Source organism: Homalodisca vitripennis, chromosome 1, assembly GCF_021130785.1.
Source record: "Homalodisca vitripennis isolate AUS2020 chromosome 1, UT_GWSS_2.1, whole genome shotgun sequence".
In the NCBI taxonomy this organism is placed as follows: domain Eukaryota; kingdom Metazoa; phylum Arthropoda; class Insecta; order Hemiptera; family Cicadellidae; genus Homalodisca; species Homalodisca vitripennis.
The window spans coordinates 35,619,523-35,642,663 of NC_060207.1; the positions used below are offsets into that span (position 1 = coordinate 35,619,523).

At 32.0% G+C, this 23,141-nt stretch overlaps 1 protein-coding gene across 12 annotated transcripts in view; it reads right to left on the reverse strand.

Moving 5' to 3' along the window:
- Nucleotides 1–23,141, reverse strand: part of LOC124359657 — a 622,196-nt gene that overhangs the window by 350,778 nt on the left and 248,277 nt on the right. For all 12 annotated transcript variants that reach the window (XM_046812601.1, XM_046812617.1, XM_046812593.1 and 9 more), the window contains exon 3: nt 16,021–16,269. In XM_046812601.1, coding sequence (XP_046668557.1) covers nt 16,021–16,269 — 249 coding nt within the window. The remainder of the gene's footprint in view (nt 1–16,020; nt 16,270–23,141) is intronic.

Here is a 23,141-nt window from a genome sequence, read left to right on the forward strand (position 1 = left end):
TAACAACATAAAATCTACCTTCGTCGATAGTTCATTCTATTTCTAAACTTTCATCGTAGGCTTTTCCTTAATAGCCACGAAAAACCTACTTCTCCTTATACATTTGTCTGCATAGAGAGCAGTTTCTTGGTTTTCCAGAGATTCTAAGAGCATAGAAAACTAAGCTACAATGTCGTGCATTTTGCTAAGTGAAGTAAACGTCCGGTAAATGACAGTTTTTTTTTTTTTTTTAACAAACCACTGTACATTGCTCGTTCTGTAGATGCTCTAACTTTATCAGACTCAGCTGATTTAAATTGTTCATCACCTCTAGAGGTGATGTACACTAAAGTTAGGGATAAAGAAAAGAAATATCGACTTAACTGCTTTAATTGAACACATTTTACCAAGAATTTGTCATGAAAACTACATACTATAGATACAAAATGAATAACTAAGTGTAATAACACGGAAATGTTGAATACACTAACTAGGTTAGTGACTCATAGTGTTTACACTGACAGACAGACGACATAATATGACAAGATGAGAATAAGATCGCTGGCTATTTCCCAATACTCACAAAATATAAAACAATAATCAAAATAATTCTTGACTACAATTTATTATTTTGTTAGATTGCTTCTGCAACACTAACAATGATATGGTAGATACGTGTAAGGCTGAATAGTCAATCAATGGGAATACACAGGAAAATTGTTGTAAATCTTGTAATTATAGACACTCCCAGGTTGTTGTACACAAAATTTTACTGTAACATTTTCTTTTATTAAGTTTATTTTGGTGGGATTCTATCAACAAGCTCGTTAAAAAAATTATACCTCGTTTTAAAATTTAACCACATACCAAAATAAAGGACCCGCCTTGTGTTGAATTTTCTCGCTATAATAACACAAACAGTATTTAGAATATATTTTATAAACGAAATTTGTGAGTTAAACCTCAGTTCTGCCGGTTAAATGTTTTAAAGAGGATTTCAGCCACTTTGCAATCTGTTGAATAGTTTATTTCGTTTCCTCTCATAAATTATTTTAGATTTTACCTCTCTTGAATGTCTGTTTCACTGTTATACCCCTTGGCAGGATTATTTATAAAGAGCCGTTCGGAAAGGAAGTCATTAGCGTACCTTTACAGTATCGTTTTTACAGTTACAAATATAATTGAATTAGATTATGAATAATTTAAAATCATTGAAGTGCAAATACTAAAAAAATCTAAAAGTAAAAGCAAATTAAATGAAGTACAGAAATAAAGTCTGTACGTCATAGAGTAAAGTATAGTATATGTATGTATAATACAATTTCAATTAACATTGAATCACAAAAAGTTTTTATATATTTATATAGTATAATATACTAATATATCTTAAGTGAACTTATTAGATAATAAAATAAACTGCTTTAAGTGAAGTGAGTAAATATCATTTCATATTCTTAACCCTATTGGTACACTTTCATTTCGACCTCCACCATAACACTCGTGCGACTTACGAAAGCCATTCAATGGAAAATTATTCATTGATGTAAAGAAAACTCTGTTTGTGTGCATATGCAGTGTTAACTGGCTCCTGGCTTCTGGACTATTATGATTATTAAAACTTAAAGTCCATCTTGAAACGTCTGTACTTTTTGTTTCAAACAAAGGATGAGTTGGAACTCGTAAAACTGAAGTAACTTTTACCTTTAGGGCTTTTAATGGGTGTAAAATGTTGTATTTTTGTAATTAAATGTAATTCAGTGCGTAATGCAAAAAATAATTGATACATGAAACTCAAAAAGCAACGTTTTCAAAATTTAAAATGTGGATCTATTATCGATTCTCTTTTGAACTAATACTTGGCTGAGACTGCTGACGTGGCGCGGCATGTCATAACGTCAGCAGTCCTGCATATGAGATATTGACAGGCACGGAGGAAATCGTGCTTTAGAATACATCAGGCCTCATCATTCTTAAACTTGTAGCACTGTAAAGTCTAAGAGTCATTATTACTACTGTCTTAAATATCTAGTCTCGTATATAATGTTTATAGAGTGACGAAATATCAATATATCTAAATAGTAATTTAATTTCTTTGTTTTGCCCGTCAAATAGGTATGATGAAAGCACATGAAATTGATTAGGGGTACCATTAGTGCTAGAGATGGAATTGTCCGACCATCCTTAGTCACTGCAAGATATAAAACTGAATGTTAAATAAGTTTTGCATGCCGTTTATACATAGCATTAATGTGTATATAACTTCACTACATTGTGTATTTAAAACCACCTTAAAGTGTTTCTTTAAGATAATGATAAATCCGAAAACGAAATGGATAAGTTTTTAAATATGCATAGTCCACTCCCAGTTTGCTTACTTTAAAACTTAATACTTGCAATAAATCATCTAAGGTGTTCTGCAAATCAAAACTAACCAGAACTCTGAACAAAGAATATTCCATAATCTAAATGCAATCGATGGCATTGAACAATACTTCACATCTGACTTTTGTAAATTTTGTTCAAAACAGTTATGAGAGACTGAATTACAATGTTGGTTAAAACTTAAACTATCACTGTTACTAAAGGATTGGATTGTTATCAAGTTAATCATGCACCTTAATTTACTAACACAAATAACTTCAAATTTAATCTAAGTTTTTATCATATTTAAGACAAACATGCTGTGGTTTTTTTTACTGCTAAACATCGCAAAAACCTCGATGATCGATAGTACAAAAGAAATTATTTCAGTTCATTGAAGAACAAGATTTCAATAAAATAACATTTACTTAGGCGGATACATTTACAATCCCAACACTTTTCTCAATTTAAATATTTATTAAGAGTATTTAACAATGATAATCGTATATGATTATCAATTCATTTCAAAGAGTTTAATGAAGTTCTTTAAGATAAAGGATACAGATCTGTATAGTTCCATTAGTGATCAGGCATTCCAAACATCTAGGAGGGTACACCACATCACATAGCATTAGTAATTGACAGCAGCAGCGTGAACGGGTGGTCACATGACAGGATGTGGTTGAGCCTTCTATTGTGTCTACCTTATGGCTATTCTGTGTACGTCGTACATCAGTGGCTTGTTCTGTGCAGACTGTCAGCATCATTATTTCCCACTTCTCGTTTAGAGCGAATTTGGTGTAATATGCTACTTTAATGTTAGCTTTAACACTATTACCGAGAATAATTCCCTTTTAACACATGACGGGGAAAATCTAGTATGTTTCGTAATTATTTTTTAGTACCTCATAACTGGAACAAAATACAATTCTCTATTTCTTTTTGCAATAATACAAAATGTTCGTAGAAATTTTATCTTTTTAAAAACCCTTATTTGATCTTTTTAGTACAATAAATGTAGTTAAGGTTTTTTAGGTAGTATTCTTCCCCTCTTTCCAACCTTTTGTCTTGATGTAGATAATACTAGGTTCATAACCTTCAAGAAAGGGCTCACGTATTATCTCACTGTCACGCCACCTTCATGGTAACATGGGAGTATACATGCCTAAACGGCAATAATATATTATCTATATCCTTCAGGTAGTGAAATGTCACGGTTTTGATGTAAACTTTGTTCCAACAACATCATGATGATATTAGGAATGTACCATCATTGCCATCCGGTCTTTCTCAGCCTCCTATTGCAACATGTATTAGCAGCATATAGAATTACTGGGATTACATAGCCAACCTCTACATGTTACTGAGAATATACAATTCAGACTGGAACTATTCCATGAAATCATGGAAGCCTCTCTTCGTCCTAGTTTAATTTTAATTAAAACTTTAACATCCCTAACGTTCGGAATAAAAAATACAAAAACAAAGATCTATAATACTAAATGTAGTTACATTTACCAAATAACCAATTATTGTAGGTTTGAAAAAAATATAATACTCATTTTTCAAACAAGAGGTACATTTCGAAACCATTCTACTCTACCCAGAAAATTTTTGTAAACCTTTAAAATAACTTTCGTTATTTAATATATTTTTATGTTTAACGATGCTGAATATTTAGAATTATTTATAAAACCCTTACTTTTCAAACATCCCTATTAAAAACAATCGAGAAGGCTAAGTTTACAGTTGTTTGTTCTTTGTAGTTCCACCAAACTCTTAAAAGCAGATTGTTGCAAAAAGATGGTGCAATAGAGAAAAGTTGTGATATTACAAGTTGTTATATTGAGAATCAACAGCACCGTTCATTATCTTCCAACAAAGTCCTGTATGACGTGTTTCATAGTAGTGCCAAAAATATCAGACCAATAACTCGCTTGCGTTTATTTTAGCGGACAGAGAAGTTTGACCCGTAAAGTTCTTTCGTACTCTATTCTTACTTCCATCGTGGTTTAAGTCCACAGGCTTGACATAGGTGTGTTGTTTTTATATAGAGATTTCGCTATATTACCTTTTCAGGGATTAATTTTTTAACGTTTTAAAAAGAGAATTCAATTTTAATAATTTCTTTTTTTTCACTATTTAAAAATTCAACTAAAACTGATAACCTATCTAGTTATAAACGATTCATCAGTCTATAGCGATATTTGTAGTAGCACAAAAAAAGAAGGGAATAAAACAATAGGTATTCTTGAAAAAGATATTTAGTTACTATCGAAGCTCCGTCATTAGTTGGATTTGTTACATACCAGAGTATATACGGTATACCTAATAGTATACAAAATAAATAATCCTTAGACTTTACACGAAATCTCCACAACAGATTTCGTTGTAGAGATTCAGATCAGTATTTGTAGATCAGTATTAGCTTATTGATAATACATTGAAATGGCGCCCTATAAAAGCGAGCACATGTGGTTTAAACAGGACGCCAACGTTCATCCCAGTGTATATAAAACATACTTTGTTCTAGCGGTGTAAACAAAGCCTCAGTGCGGTTTACCATCGTTCACTGATATCTCGGGTAAACACTGTTTCCACATCTGCTCTCCTAACCGCAACCGCTCCGTAGGTCGACGATTATAGGGCACAATTTCCGTTTACCATTTCTGTTTCGGTCATTTAAATATAATGAACACAAACTTGATAGCGAAAAATTAATATAATATTGAATTCATAATACCTACGTATATATTATTAAAGATATGTTATTTGTTTGGCATATTTTATTCGTGACATGTAAAACTAACTAAATGTTTAACTGTTAGCTGGAACGGAAGTTTAATTTATTCGTAATATTTAATCAACATTACAAAATACTATAAGTACAACTGTGTGATACTTCCACTTGAAAATTTCGGGTAAAGTAGTATCATCAGTAGTAGCTAGTATACAAGTTTTTACTCTTATCAGCCTAGTCTATGTACAATAGGATAAATATCAGTACAATACGATGTCAGTACAACACATTTAAAGTATTTAGAAAGAGATTGGTACTAATCACTTACAAACCAGAAGAATTAAGAGTTTATATATTTTCATTTGAAGTGTGCAATACCGTATATAAATTTTGTATTAAAGCTTTATATCGGTCACAGTTTATATACTTAAAACCCAAAATTTAGTATATTGTTAGTAGGCCCGACATATCGGTAAAGTAAGCTAAGTTGGGGATTTGTTTTGATTTACAAAATTCAATATATCCGCTTGTATATAGTCTAGTTCGCAGCTAGTCATGAATATGTTTATACAAGTTTGTATTTTCAAGTATAGAACATGCAATGTATAACTGATGATATCTGGATGAAAACTACATTTATGAAACTAACCCCGTCTTGCAGTCTCTATTACGTATCGTATGACTCCCTATGGGGTAGGCATTTGAATCTTACGTAAACATATAAAACTTCCACAGCACATCCGAGGTAAATTGCGGTTAATTTAAACATTTGTAATTATAATATCTGACTCTGCCGGAGACATTTGCTCCGGACGAATTCTACATTGCCCCCAACAGCGATGTCACTTCAAAGATAAACACCAAATGTGAAATATTTCCTAGTATCACTAGTATGAGTAATATTCATTGCAAGAAAAATCTACATCTGCAAACTATTTGTTTTACAAAAGGTCTTATTTGGGTCATAAATTATAAAGAAATTAGAATGGGATCACCGCATGAACGGGTTCTTCATTAATAAAACATTCACCAACTTCGGCCCAGTTTTTTTCAAAAAGTTGCTGAAAAAACATAAACACACAAAGATCAAAGTTACCGTATGGCCTCTTCCTTTAAATAACTTACCAGCCTTAAGTCGGTTAATAAATCTCGAATAGCACAATATTTATTAAGTACATTACATTATTTTGTATTAAGGAAGATATCCATCAGTGATGGGAGAGTGGTTGAAAACTTGAAAGTTAGTGCAGTGAAATGTAAATGAAGAACAAACATTGAATAAATGTACATTACAATATTATTAGTTACATTGGTATGCATTAATCTATTTTGGGTGTCTGAAATCATTCGTTTAAATATCCGTAAATATACTGTGGAAACACTATGTATAACCAGTGCCTTGAGCTTTATTACACAGTTGGCTAGTATAAGCTCTGGAAGTAAACAATTTAATTCTGTTTATAGTGAACAATATTATTATAATTATTTTTAACAGTAAGTTATTCAAAACCATGTTGATACTTGTTGAAATCTAAATAGATAGAAAGTTCTTACATGCTGGAGTACCCTACTTTACAATGGTGCCCAACTGTCATTGTTCAATAAGTAAATACATATTTCATAATTTACAGTGAGCTGATTTTAACTCAAAGTATGTTCAATTAAGCGCGAAATTGCTGGCTAGTTGACAAAACAGGGGTTGTCGCAAGGACTGAGGCTTTAATGAAGAGTGTCCCGGAGACTGAAGCAGCGCCGCCGCTAATGGATCGTGAACAAGAGGCGAATATTTCACGGACAATTGCTTTTAGAGGAGAACCCCTCAGAAGTGAAGCCAACAAAACCAATATTGATTCCAATATGTGATGTGGTATTTCTTCCACAACAGACATAATAGCCTGTCAGCTGGAAGCCATTTATTCCACACTGGCTCCTTCCTGCTCTCACTCAGGTACGCTTTCCAAATATATCATGCAAAATATTTTCTTTGCACAGACAACTGTGAATTTAGTAATTACACTTTCTCAATCATACAAAGTGTTAATACTTAGTAGTAACAAATTATGTTTGTACACTTTAGTAATAAGCATCATTTTAGCATGTTACATTAAATATTTATAATTTTTATCCTCAACTTACAAACAAATAATTTGTTATTGTTTTCACAAAAATAATGAAGATAATTTTTTCACTATAAAATATATATATCATGTTATGATTAATTGTAACTACAGTTTATTTTAAATAAAAATTAGTTTAAAGGTTTGTATGTACTAAATACGGTTCCCTTCAGAGCGGCCTGTGACAAATGTCCCAATGCTGAAGAGCAAATGCATCATTCTATTTGGCCATACACTTTAGTGCTGGGGGAGAATAGTACAGTGCTGAAGTGTAGTTAATGAAGTCAAGCCCATAACATTTAGATGAACAATGAAGAAAATGTACTTGGTCGGCGGAGTTTGAGGATGGACAGCTCGATGAGTGAAGCGCCTAGGGAGGGTCGTCCAGCAATGCCCTGGGACGTCCCAGGCTGTGCAGTGGAGCAGGGCCCTCACGGGATATCAGGCCCTGATGTGGTCCCACTTCCAGGAGTCAGCCGAGCTTGCGCCTTGATGTAGTCGCCCAGCGTCGTGATTCCAAGGGAGCACATCATGATAGTGTTCCGAACAAACCGAGAGGTTCCAGATAGGAAACGAACAGCCCTAAGTTAGAATGATTCGAGCTGTTTTCTGGATAGCGGCCGGCTGGTTGTACTGCACACGGTTTGTACTACAGGGCCGGTGTAGGTGACGGATGTCCGGATGATCGAGGTGGAAATGCGCAGCTTGTGGTGGAGATGGTAAGCGGTGAAGAGCGGCGTAGTGGAGCATATCTTGTCAACAAATAATGGCAGCAACGATATATTAAAATTGTTTAATTAAGTTAAAATTACCATCGAAAGTACTTATTTTCGGTTCAGCCTGATGAAAAATAGTCTCCAACTTTACATTCAAGAATTTGTTACATTCAAAGAATAATCTAATTTGTAGTGTAAAACGTGTTTCTATTTGTAATATGCTTAAGCTAAAGGGGTCATAAACTGTGAAATGAATGATCTGCTGACAGATATCGGCGTAAACTGCAAATGTCCCCTCAGGCTCAGTTGAAAAAAAGGTAAATTTTACATGAGTTTTGTAATTTCGAAATGTCATATTATATCTTCAATATATTAATAGTTTAGATTTTTTATTCGCAAAACACATGGGATAGTTTACCTCAGTGTTAATTGCAGCTTGCACATATTTTTCAATTTAAATAATTTTTATAAAATAAAGCTAAAACATACAATAGGTGAGGATATTGTTATCACAATCCAAATATTGTAGGATTTAGCTTTATTTTATAAAAATATCAAATAAAGCTGTATAAAAATATAAAATATATTTGTATGTATGTATATACATATTTTATACACACACACACACACACACATATATATATATATATATATATATATATATATATATTGCTCTTTCGGTTGTCTTTAACCATATTTCACATATATAAGCTCGCACATTGTAGACTAGATTGACAAGTATTTTATTACTATTTTTTTAGATGCATTTATTGGAAATACAGTTATATTCAAAAAATATAATATTATGTTTATTCATAATATATTTTTACTACACAAACCTACAGTTTTAATACTTCTTCCATATCTAAGAGGGAACACGAAATTGTAGAGATAGTTCTGTAAATACTATGATTCATTATTTTAGAGTCTATGAAGGTCTGAACTGGAAAGATTATAGGTTAAGGAAGGAAGCAGACCACAAAACTAAAGCGCTTTTAAAGCGAGGAGAATCCTGTAGCCAATTACAAAGGGATTTTTGGCAAAGCCCAAACACATTTATCTCGAGACCGCCTCGCCTCTCAGACGCCGCCGCTCCGAGGCGCGAGTACGGGATGTTTGTCTTCTTCTGGGGATGGCTAAGAATTGCATTGTTTATCACAGGATCGTAGGCAGTGAGCATTAAATTATTCTTTTTCTCTGCATATCGAGTCAAAGGTTTTTGGTACAAGTATTTCATAAACATTGGCATACTTATTCAAGTTCAAGAATTTCCATACACGTTGTGGAATGTATCCCATGTTTTAATTGTTTATAGGTAATCATAAGATGAGACGATAAATTTGTTAACTAAGTTATTTAGAACGGAACAAATTAACTCTCTTCTTGGTCAATACATATCACTAGTGAAATTCACAATAATGAGGGTACACAGTTAGCATGACGTACCTAAATGGATAAAAGTTATGTGATGGGTTAATCTACACTCTAACCAATTCACAATAATGAGGGTACACAGTTAGCATGACGTACCTAAATGGATAAAAGTTATGTGATGGGTTAATCTACACTCTAACCAATTCACAATAATGAGGGTACACAGTTAGCATGACGTACCTAAATGGATAAAAGTTATGTGATGGGTTAATCTACACTCTAACCAATTCAAAATAATGAGGGTACACAGTTAGCATGACGTACCTAAATGGATAAAAGTTATGTGATGGGTTAATCTACACTCTAACCATATTTGGTCCACGCTTTTACGTTATCTTAGAAATGCGATTAACAACTAATATTTTATGAGCACCTAAACGTCTCGCGATAAACTATAAATTCACAACTTTTTAACCTGAAAAGGTATTTATACAATTTAAATGTAAAATTTACATTTATTTGGTTATTTCAGCAAGTTAATTTAACGACATTGTATAAAAACTGTTGAAAATTTATTCTGTACTTAACTTGAGAAACATGCTCTGGTTATCACTGGTATTTTAGAAACTTATAGATGAACTGACCATTTTGAACCCTAGTTGTCAGTGTAGTTTCTACCTCGTCTGTCAACTAATTACTTAACTGGGACGTTTCTTGAGTATGAGTTACGAGGGTCCGGTGAGGGTAGAAGAGTGACAGCAACACCGAAACGCTTTCAAAGCTCTCCCCAAGATATTAAACATATATTTAACATAGTTTATTCGTAACTAAAAAACCATTGATTATATTATATAATTTGAACAGCAGGGGAGTTATTACGTACTTTGTGGATTCCATGTTCAACCGTATTTGATAAACTGTTATTTCAACGTTCCACTTATAGCGTAAGCTACTTAATAAACGGTCAACAATAACAAAAATATATTCTACGGAAACTCTACGGATCCTTCGATAATACAACTCTTAGTATCTTTAGTATATTTCATATGAAATAAATAATGTTTTATTTCTTGAATAGCCTCCCCTTAAACACTTGAAAAACACTTACGTGTTAAACATATAAGATGAATGTTTTATAGCTTCAGGGAAATATAAAATCCACGTGGCTTGCATAAACCCACGTTTAGTACAGCTACTTTTATTAGAGATAAAAATCGATGATACGAGCTCCTAGATAGCAGGGTTGCTGACGGTTATCTTTACATCAATTTATTTCGACCATACGGTTATCGGTAGTATTAAGATTTTGCATGTTGTAGATGGAGCTTATATTGGTACTGATAACTTACTTACATTAATACATAAAACCAATATTTAATACTTTTATTATTTTGTGAGGCCTTTCGATATCAAGGATATCTTCTTCATACACATCACCAAAGTAAATACAAAAAGTTTTTGTATTTACTTTTGTGATGTGTCTGAAGAAGATATCCTTGATATCGAAAGGCCTCACAAAATAATAAAAGTATTAAATATTGGTTTTATGTTTTAATGTAAGTAAGATTTTGAATATTTCAGCTTTTCACCCACAATAACTAAAAATATATAATGTATAAAATTAAAATGTGTAAAAAAGTAAATTCATTATATTTATAAAGGTGTGTACAAATCACAATATCAAATTTCACATGATTTTTTAAGTCAAAATAAGTAAGAAATGTTATATAAGGTACAGTCCTATCTTACTTAGTTTACCGTATTTATATATGTGTTTTATATAGTATAAGAAAATACTACATGGTTACATTGTATGACAAATAAAACAAAATGTAGTGATCAATTTACCAAAACAACATGCATTGCATCCTAAATAAATTTCTACATTTAATAACGAGTGTAAAAAACTACAACAATGAGCATTTATTTTCAGCTCCTTAATACAATTAGCTGATTATTAATCAGGAGTTAAAGAAAATTAATAACTCGATTAGTAGTTTACTGAGGGTATGGCAGTCACTTACATTTCTACTATTCGATTGTTATTTGTCATGGCGAAATAAAATTAGCACCTAATATACACTATAGTACTGTACACATATATCTAAAAGTAATATGTATTTCCATATTTATATCTATTTTATAAAGTCCATAGTTATCTCGGTTTGCACAATTTGTATGCCTGCTAAATATGGTAATTTTCTATGACATTTTGTAATTATTAGCTAATCACTTTGTAAATTTTGAACTGTTTACCATTGTTGGATTTAAGGATACAATTTTCATCGTACGAGTAACACACATCTGTAAAATACGCAAGATAGGACTATACTTTATATAACAATTTCTTACTTATTTTGACCTGAAATATTAAATGGATAGTTAATGGACACCCTGTATTGTTTGTTATTGATTATGGTTGGTAAAATGATAACAGGAGTTTAGACAACTGCCATCGTTATATTTATCAAAACATAAATACTTGTGATCCGGGGTTGTAATCAACTTCATTTTTTAGGTTTAAATAATCGGATAAAAAAACATGGAGTTAATTATCTTTTTTTTAGTTTGAAGTGCACGTTTTGTTTCGAGGTTTTACAATGTATGGATCAACGAAAACCTTTTCGAATAAATCTTTCCTAGCGTGATGAACATTATTAAACATTAAAATTATAAATAATTTTTAGGATCAAATAATATTTATGCACTGTGTTATTATTTTAATTTCATAGAATCCATTAAAATACTTTTGTGATATAATGTGTACATTACAGATTTTTCACCATGGTTTACAATTAGAAGATAATTTAAGTATTAAAACTCTATCATGTCTTTAAATAAGACTTCACTATATATATTGAGTATAAAACTTATATTAACTGTTATCCTGTTTTTTAAAATTTATTTTGAATAGCAATATAAAAATAATAATGATGATATGACAACTAACCAGTTTATTTTTTATTCATTGTTAGCCAATACAGACATTTGTCTAGCAATAAATTTAAACCTAATGAGACTTCGATATAAAACGTAGTCAAGTATAAAGTTTCACAGTTTTGTGTTCAATTCCTTTGGTGGATCTGGAATGCGGAATAAAGGTTTCCCGGAGACCAGGATATTTTGGAAACACAAAAAAGGAAATACCAACAGCACTGGAATCTGATATTGGTTCAGAAAGAATCACTGATAAACAGAACCTTGACGCTTTGCGAGCTTATTGCTGAACATTTCTTTTATTAATTCAGTTTTCTTTCGAGTATGTACGCGCCTAAGTGAAAAAATAGTTTGATTAAATACAAATGTTATTTAATTTAATGAACAATTGTTTTTATTTGTCTGGTAAGTTTTAATATACTGAGTTTAACATATTATTCAATAGAATTTATTAATTTGTAGTTAACATAATCGTAATGCATTGTAAGCACTGCCTGATTTATTGTACACCTCCAAGCCATTTACAATGTTGGGTAACGTACCTTATGAATATGCCAAGTTCATTAAAACTTCTATAATTGTTGACTAAGTTCTTGGCTTTCTTGTAATGGATTTAACTTGTTCACAGAAAAGCTTGTTAGTAAAATTTCTCTTCCAACTTTCTCGATTCTGTTTGGACAACAATCAACTCAATTCCTTTAAGGAGTCTTCCCAAGGGATAAATTACTTAGTTACTTCAAGCTCCGTTCACTCTTTATGACACTTTTAACCTTTTTACGGTGAATAATTCAAACTCTGCTAGAAAACTTTGTAGACAGATTCATTAACGGTGGTGCGGCACGTACTTTGTGATACAACCACGTTACAGGATGCTACTTTAATGTATAGATACTCACACTATATTCAACTAGTTAAGTACATTAGGTCAGAAGAGATAAAGATTATTTTTAAATATTATTTTCCAAATATTACCTTATTTGAAACATGTTTTACAGATAACAAACAAGGATCTGTTACATTTCGCCATGAGACAAATATAATCAATTTTAATGAATTTTTACCAATTCAATACTAACATACTAACTTATTTTGAGATAACTACTCATCGTGATCCAGTGAGCGTGTTAATTAGGTTCAACATTTTTACGGTAGTATCTATTTTTAGCCCAATAATTTTGTAATTTTGTATTTCCCATTAATCTTGGTTATTAATATAATATTAAATTAAATTATTATTAAAGGCTTGAATTAAATGAAAAGATTACGTTTTAAAAAGGTTTTATTAAAAAGAAAATCTTAAATCTTAACCAAGCTTAACATTTCGTAATCCTATACGTTTGCTGGTATTTTTCTCGTGAGCAAAATAAATGTGTTGTAAATTATGGAGGTTAAAAGTATGTAAAGCTTAAACCTAGTCAATTAAGTAATTGCATTAGCAATTAAATTTGAAAATAATACATCCAATCTAAGTGATTGTTTTGCAGTACTGTTAATTATAAATACCACCAGTCGGTTTATATTTCAAACATGTGGAATTATACGTTCAATGACTCGCTAATGAACTTATTGTAGGGTTTTTTAATAATTTCATACACCAAATTTTCTGTAATTTGCAAAATTAGACAAAAGCTATAGGTTTTATCAAACTGTTAATTGTAATTTATTTCATGTTTAGTAACACTAAACTGTCATTCGTGTTAAGCAAAACTGTAATAGGTATTCGATGAACATGAAAGTTTGTACTCATATTAAACTCGGCATGTGCTGCACCAATTGTAAAACACGGCATCCTTTTTTATGAATTCAGCCAGACAGTTTGATTCAATGAATACAAACTGATTAAGTTAAGAGTTTGTATTGGACTTTTATGACCTTGCACTTTGAAACTTCCGTGTAGTACCAACCTTGCTCCTTGAGGCCTCTATTTACAATCTACGCAACAGTATTATAACCCGTAGAAGTAAAACTCTAACAAAACCAATCTCTAGAAGTGCTTATCTTTATTATTTATGCTATATCTCATAAACCTAATGATCTCAGCCTCTCAGGACATTGGCAATGAATATCTTTGTCTGATTTCAACAATCAGCTTGGAACCTTAGTCAACCATGGTTATAGACTTAGGGCCTATTGGAATATCCCTTTTCTTCTTGGTCTTATGAGATTTTGCTTGATTTCTCGAACTCTAGCAGTTCTCGGAATTTTTGTCTGATGAAATGGTGTGAAACAGGATTTATCTGGACATTAGCCATTGTTCACTTATACAAGAAATCAGTAACAAGAAGTTTCGAGATTGCAGATCTAAAAATGTAGTTTTACTAGAATCTGTACCTCTGAGCAAAATCATGTTTTCTTTACATTGATGTAAACGTTTGGAACCTGATATCATTCAGACTCTGAAAGATACTAACCTCGTTGTTATTTAAAGCAAGTTTCGGCCTCGCCTTCCAATTTTAGAAGATTTAGGTATACAGCATTTCTCGGGTATGGCATGTGTACTCTAGGGGAACTTATACAACATTTATAGACTCCATGACTCGGAGCATTCAGTTTAAATTCAGCATTAAAGTTTTTGGCTTCCGCCTATGGGAGCTGCCGGTGCTTCTAAATTCAGCTTTTGGAATGTTTTGGTATCAGTTTTAAAAAAACTTTCGGAGTTTCAAAAAGCATCATTCCTATGGTATCACCTGGCCTTTATGACACTTATGTATCTTGAACTTGCTGGTCTCACCTTTGTAAATTTTCTGATCGCTGACAGTTTCAGGTAACTGCGAATCCCAGCTTCTAAAATCTTTTAATACGGTAGGAGCTCCTAGATTTTGAGAATTATCGGCTTCTTGGAATTCCTATCTTTCTAAGGTCTGAGCTACTGGAATCGAGCGGTCATTGGAAGATTCATACTTCTAGAATCTTTCAGCCTTCCATCTATGGTAAACTGTCATTGTTTGGCCTATGGAATTTATTTTTTCTGGGAGTTCTCAGTATCATACAGCTTTCAGGTTCTACAAGCGTTTGAAGCCTATGGACTATGAATTCATTGGATTATGCGATCTAACCGTTTGTATTAATACTCAGTTTATAAACCCTGCTTTTTGGTACTCTCTGCTTCTTGACATTTTCGGTCGTAACTTTTGAAGATTTCTAGTCTGAAGAGGTTCCAAATTTTAAAAGACTACTGAACTGTATGAGTTTTAAGCATTCGGAGATTTATAGCCCTGGGACTTGATTTGACTGTTGCAGTTGGCTTAACTGAACCCATTTCTTCTTCATCAGTTGTAATAAAACTAACGTGTATAGAGGCTCGTCTTCCTTCAAGCATTTATTTATTCTTGAGATAAAAATCATGTTCATTTTGGTTGAATTATTTGTAAGATATAATATAATTATATAATATCTAATATAATTATATCTCCGTGTTAGTTTCGGAGAAAATACCTTTTAACCTGAAATTCCATTCTCTAGTGAATCGCTTGATTTACTCAAACTAATGTGTTGTTTGTTAATATTTAGAGTAAAATAAATTAAACACTTGGATATATTACTAATTCCAATTATCGGATATATTCTTCATTTATAGAAATATAAGTAAGTCAGTTTTAAGAAAGGCTATGATAATTTAATTAATGCTATGGTTACAGTTCTCTGTGATTTCAAGTAGTTTTCTGTTGGCTTTACCGCAAATAATAAAGATTAAAAGTAACATTACTAATACATATGTGGTAGTTTAATCCATCTGTTTGGGGTTTTTAACGCTGGAACTTATACAGACATTTATTAACACACGATTATCACTTACCTGTTCTGACCAACTTGAAAGTGACGGCGTTGTGGTTCTTGAGTTGGTCGTTGAGTGACGGGTGCGACAGTTCACGTAGAGAGCCCTCTCCCGTCGCAGTGGCCATTTTGACGTTTCTCTCTTGTTGCTCTTGTTTACTGAGTTTTTTCTTTCTTTGGTTTTGGTCTTTGTCTTTTTTGGACTTTGAGGTGACTTTGGGGGGTCTACTTGGAGAAGGCGGGCTGGCTGGCGTCGGGCAAGGCGGCGGTCCTGCAACACCGTGTTTTGTGATAGTCGATATACTTTTTGTTCTTGTTAGTTTGATTAGTTCGATAATTATCATATCAAATATATGTACTAAATTTTCGTTATATGAGGTAAATGACAATTTTTACTTTATATTTATCTAAGTAATTCGTGTATAAAAAATTGTTGGTAGCAAATATAAGTATATTTATAATACAACGTGTTCAAATCGACACGAAACAAGCCTTTTTGGCACACGTGCGATTAATTTCGATTACAATAAGAGTACTTTGTGTTTTTTTAAGATATAGAAGTAAAATAGATTTTTTTAAAATATTTGAGAGATTAGAAAAGTAACGCAATAAAGTACAAAATAAAGATGAGTGCTGATTCACACACTTCATCAGTTAGCAAAGTCTACTTCACAAGTTGAAGACGCTATATCTGTATATAGAACACATAGAGTTGTGCATTACGTACAGTTGTCTACGTGAGAGACGAGGCTAACCGAATATCTTCTTAATTAGATAATATGGAAAATAATCCAATCAAAATAACTTAAGTAGTCGTTATAAACTGTCCGTCCTGATTGATAGACATCAGTTTGTTCACGCTCGGTTGTGTTAAAATTTACTTTTATCAATAAGATCTTAGGACATCTGAAGACTTTCAATAACATAAGATATGATACATTTATATTCAAAGTTAGAATATGTTCGAAAGGACTTTGAAATATAAACAAATTTTTAAATAGTCACGTTATTTAACAAAGAATATTTAGCCGTGTGAAAAAGAATTGGTATCACTAAATAAAATTTAAATGAAACGGAAATTCAAACCTCAATGGAACAGAAATTATTCGTTGCGTGATGTTTAAATGTCACCAGGACGTCTCATCAGTAAAATATTACAGCACAAATGGTATCAAATTCCACCAAAGCGTCCAAGCTCTTGTCGAGGTTTGACGTTTGTAACCTGAATTGTAAAGTAAAATGAGTGTACGTGTATGTCGAATAATGTACTATGTATGTCGAAAAGTTGTAGCAAAACTTTTAATATTAACAGTTTTTAAACCATTCACTTGTCAACCAATGTCCGTTAATAGTTACAGGTTCTTTATCAACAAAAATAAAATTTGATTTTGACGATAAAGTTGTTGGTAAAAGGATTATATTTAGCTGGAGGAGAATTTCGTAAGGATTATATTTAGCTGGAGGAGAATTTCGTAAGGATTATATTTAGCTGGAGGAGAATTTCGTAAGGATTATATTTAGCTGGAGGAGAATTTCGTAAGGATTATATTTAGCTGGAGGAGAATTTCGTAAGGATTATATTTAGCTGGAGGAGAATTTCGTAAGGATTATATTTAGCTGGAGGAGAATTTCGTAAGGATTATATTTAGCTGGAGGAGAATTTCGTAAGGATTATATTTAGCTGGAGGAGAATTTCGTAAAATACACGTTTTGATAATTCGAAATGGATGAAGGCTTGACATTAATTGTATTGAAAGAAAATGTGGATGGTAGCAATAAATATGTCCATAATTTTTCTTTAAATTTCTGTACTCCTAGGTTAGGATAAGTAGAATATTCCTGGTGATTTTTGAAGTATGACCTTTCAGATTTGTTTGCTTTGAAAGGATTGATCACGCGTGCAGCCAAACAGAGATATGCTAATGTTGCTATCCGTCACAATAATTAACGCCAAGGAGTGACAAGCGTTTATAATGAGTGGATTTAGTAGCCTCGCACCCGAACAGAATGACGGAGGTATATATTTTAAACTACTATAAAGTTGCGTTGTACACAATAATGTATTGCGACTTATACTTATTAGATTGTTTAAATACATTATGCAATAAGACTTACGCTTATAAGAAAATCTATTTTATACACTGGATTAATCCTTTATCTCTTGTATGCCTTACCAACCCAGAATTATGATTTTCTGCTTATTAAAAAAAACCTTCAAAACATTTTTATATTTAAATACTAAAGCCACTTAATATTAAAATTTTCATAAAATATTACTACAACCCCTCAGGTGCCGTAAATAAGTAGGTTTTATATGAGATATTATTTTAAAAATAACAGATTTAGATGCAAAACTATTCTTGATGATTAATTTGTTCGAAATTACATAGATTATGAACTTCATATTCTTAAAATTTATAAGATACCTAATTAATTACGGAAATTTATGAACAGTCGTAGTTATAAAGTACAGAAGCTGTTTATAAACATCAGAGAATCACTATTATTTCTCTCAACCTTATAAGAATTAATATAAATGAAGCCTACTTTTTTTAAATAATGTAATTGTCTATAATTTAAATGATTAACTAAGATGTGATTATAATAAGTTAAGTCTCGTTGAAGTGATAGCTTTAACCCATACTGCTACTATGTTCATTATCTACTTATAAAAGCATAAAACCGCTAAAATTTTGAAAAACTATTAGCATAATTATGCATTACTAGTTTTTTATGGTTGTTTGTTTTAACGTTTTACCTTTGTAGTAGCATACCTGTATTGTGTAAAGGCTCAGATAATGTGTTACTCACATGAAAATTACGTACGTTATGAAAATCTTTGTGAATAAAGTTAGTTAACAAATTTTGGCGTGAGGTCAGAGGATTGTAATCGTTGAAGCTCTCCAAGGATCATTAAAATAGGAAGATTTCCATGAAATCTACCTAATGCGGTATTTAATATTCAAACAGCTGTTGCTGCATACGTTTTCACAGTATCAGTGACTATTTTTTGTAAGTGCGACAGAATGTAGTTTGTGATTGTAGTTTCATGAGTGTGTTGAGGGCTAGGACTGGGGATACATTTAATTCTTAATATTATGCATTTATAATTCCTAAACTGCTGGTTCTCAAGGTGGGATATCCTTATTGTACTTGAGACAGTTATACGCAGCGCCGAGATAAAACCCGGTGTTAACTGTAGGCCTCCTGTAACACTGTTTCGTAATGGGTTTGTAAGCTTCTGTGAAACTAGGCAGGATTAATATTCCCTTGTCTTGCGACTTTGCCCGACAATTGTTCTACAGCTAGCACTTCAGGACAACTGCTGGTTCTCAAGGTGGGGTATCCTTATTGTACTTGAGACAGTTATACGCAGCGCCGAGATAAAACCCGGTGTTAACTGTAGGCCTCCTGTAACACTGTTTCGTAATGGGTTTGTAAGCTTCTGTGAAGCTAGGCAGGATTAATATTCCTTGTCTTGCGACTTTGCCCGACAATTATTCTACAGCTAGCACTTCAGGACAACTGCTGGTTCTCAAGGTGGGGTATCCTTATTGTACTTGAGACAGTTATACGCAGCGCCGAGATAAAACCCGGTGTTAACTGTAGGCCTCCTGTAACACTGTTTCGTAATGGGTTTGTAAGCTTCTGTGAAGCTAGGCAGGATTAATATTCCTTGTCTTGCGACTTTGCCCGACAATTGTTCTACAGCTAGCACTTCAGGACAACTGCTGGTTCTCAAGGTGGGGTATCCTTATTGTACTTAAGACAGTTATACGCAGCGCCGAGATAAAACCCGGTGTTAACTGTAGGCCTCCTGTAACACTGTTTCGTAATGGGTTTGTAAGCTTCTGTGAAGCTAGGCAGGATTAATATCCCATGTCTTGCGACTTTGCCTGACAATTGTTCTACAGCAAGCCCTTCAGGACAATAATAGTGCAAAAAAACAACAATGCAGACGGAATATTAAAAAACATGTAAATATTTAAGTTGATTACTGATAACTAAATCCTAAAATATATGAAAATATAACGAAATCTAAGGGAGGGAAACAATTTTTTATTTATATAACGTATGTGAACTTCCAAAGTCGGGACTCTTGTTTCATACCCAATAATTTTCCTCCATTCCTCTAAAGTAAGTGGGGTTTTTACATATTAGCAAATATGTTGTACAATAATTATTTAGGTAACAGTTTGTATAAAGACCATGTTTCAAACTCTTCTAACACTTGGTCATTAAATATCCTAGTTTATATTTACATGATTTATAATAATGTTAGAATGTTGGTGAGCTATGCTATGAGTGATCTGATTGTCTATAGGATTCTCCTACACTGTGTGTAGTTGCATTATAAATTCACACCCTCAACAAATAGGCTAAATAAACCATAATGTGTTTACTGCTTATCAAACAATATGATGCTAATGGCTCTGGTGAGGCTGAACAAGATTCTCTACACTACCTAGGATATCTATCTTCTATTTGGCTTTAGATTGTGGTATAAACCATTGATCCCTTAACTAACTTGTCTAATAAATGAAATGCCAAGGGACGACAAGCTAAGGTTTATTGCAGCCGTGTTGGAAGCGTTGCACCAGTATCTTACTAGTACTCAATAACCTTGGTAGGGAAGGATTCGTTTTGTAATGATGGTGCTGTTAGTCTTGGCAACACCTGTTAATACTCATGAAAATACAAACAAATTTCTACATAAATGCTTTTCACCATGGTTTTTTTAAAAAGGACGTATATTGAAATTCCGTTTAAATTAAAAAAGTATTGTTTGATTGATTTAGTTTTCAATGTTTAAGAATATTTTCAAAAATAAATACAATTTATTTTTGTAATTATATTTATTTCCTATATTACATTAATCAGTTGGCGAGTATATTAACTGTGTAAGTGAATTAAGTATTGCATGCTTACTCCTAAAAGTTGTTTCGGTTACTACATTTTTTAGAGCTCATTTGGTTGGGTGATAATAGTAAGTGGGAAAATCGGTGACGCGTGCAGATGAGTGAAAAACAATGAAAGAGTATTAATTTCGATATATATTTGAAAAAGTGAGCTTTGATTCATATTTATATTCGTTATAAAATCATAATATTAACAGATAAAAAATATAACGGTTAAAACTATAAATTTGTATGAACATTATGGATGTTCATAAAAAGATTTAAATATTTATAAGATATTCTTATAAATATTTAAATCTTAAGATGGAACCCTCAAATTTTTGAAAACAACGCTTACCGCTTTAAAATGTCTTGATGTAAAATGAACTATACAAATATTAATGCAATGTTAATCAGATATTTCAATATAGTTAGACACACGTGAAATTATTTTTTTTCGACTGCGTCGAAGAGATATCATTTGTTCTCAAAACAATATGTTCATAAACTAATCATATAACAGAACCATAAATTTTGAAAAGGTTTAATAACTTACTTACTTACTTGTAATGAATGTATTATTAATAGAGTTTTAAACGTTTTTGTACCATAATTGAAACACTCTTACAGTTAGGTTCAATTAATATATATATATATATATATATATATATATATATATATATATATATATATATCTATTTTTTCTTGCTTTTCCATGGTTCACAATGCATATAATAAACATCTACATAAAATAATGTATACTCAAATATAATTTCCGGCACAAATTCATGAATGTACGAAGGTTTCCAGTACGAATCGCTTACAGAAAAAGTATTATATCCCACACACACAGTTAGGCTACTAGGCGTTAGACTACTAGGTGTTGGGCTATTATACACTTCTCAACATGTTCTAAAGCTGTCATCTCCATGCCCTACAAGATATTGAGAAACGTACGAGTAATAACACGTTTCTTTTAAATGGTCCAACAACTCTTTTCAGTACGTCTCTACGAAGCTTAGTAGCTGAGATATTTCATCATTTAAAACTTTGTACAACTGTTATAATCAACTCTTGATTGATATAAAATGTATGAAATAAAAATGTATGTTAATCCTAAGATTTCCAGTAATATTTTAATTTGACTACTCTTTGTATTTGTGGGGAAAATAAGGCTTTTTGAAAATTCTCATATAACCGCAATTTGAAAAATTTGAAGGTGCGCTTATAACTCACTAGCGTCTTGCAGATATCCTTTACACAAATGTGTGAGATACTTTACATCTAAATTTGAATGTTTTCAACTATTAACTTTTTGTCACGCGAGAGATCTATCGCATTACGTAGGTTTATAAACATATAGCTAAATCATTTCAGCAAAAATCACAGATAAAATTGAAAAATAAACATGTAAAATGTTCATATCATTGGCACTTATGTTCTTCCTTACAAAGTCGGGCAATGTATCAGTGAGCATCGTAACTAACCTGTTAAAATCACCAGATAAGTTTCCTTAGATCTCTACTCTTTTTCTTCATGTGTTGTCAATTAAGAGAAACTCAAATTTCAATTTGGAATGTCACTTTGCAAAAAAGTAAAAATAATATAAATCCTGTAACTGTGTTCAGAACCTAAAATTATCGTGAAGTAAGCTTTAATAGGATTCTCTAAGACTTTTATGGAAATGCTACCAAAGATTTGAATAAATGTGCTCGAAAGGCTGTTTTCTTATTCAATAAAGATCTTTGTGAAAAGCAGGCTGTTTGGAAGCAATGTCTAGAAGTAACTTTCGTATATATGTATGGATTGTATAGCAACGGGACAGATATGTAAGGAACAGTTATGTTCCTGAAAATATTACAGGAATTGCCATATTATATTAATAGACTATTATCGTTGATGCTTTAAACAAACCTTTTTAATATATAATATGATTTAAATATTACTTCAAGAAAATAAATTAAAATGAACGTATAAAATGCAATTCGCAACTTAAGTCATATAGCTTTATAATGCCAGGTAACACTTTTAAGAAATAAACACTTATAAATAATAAACACCGAGTAATTGCAAAAGATTAACCCAGCTGTTTACTAAAATCGATTAATGACATCCACAGTGTGAAAAAATACATTTTAAATCGTGACGGACACAATCTAATTTTTTGGTAATTATAAATTTTAAATACAGGATGGACCTGTAAAGAACAATTGAAGAGCCGATATTTTTAACTCCGATCACAAAA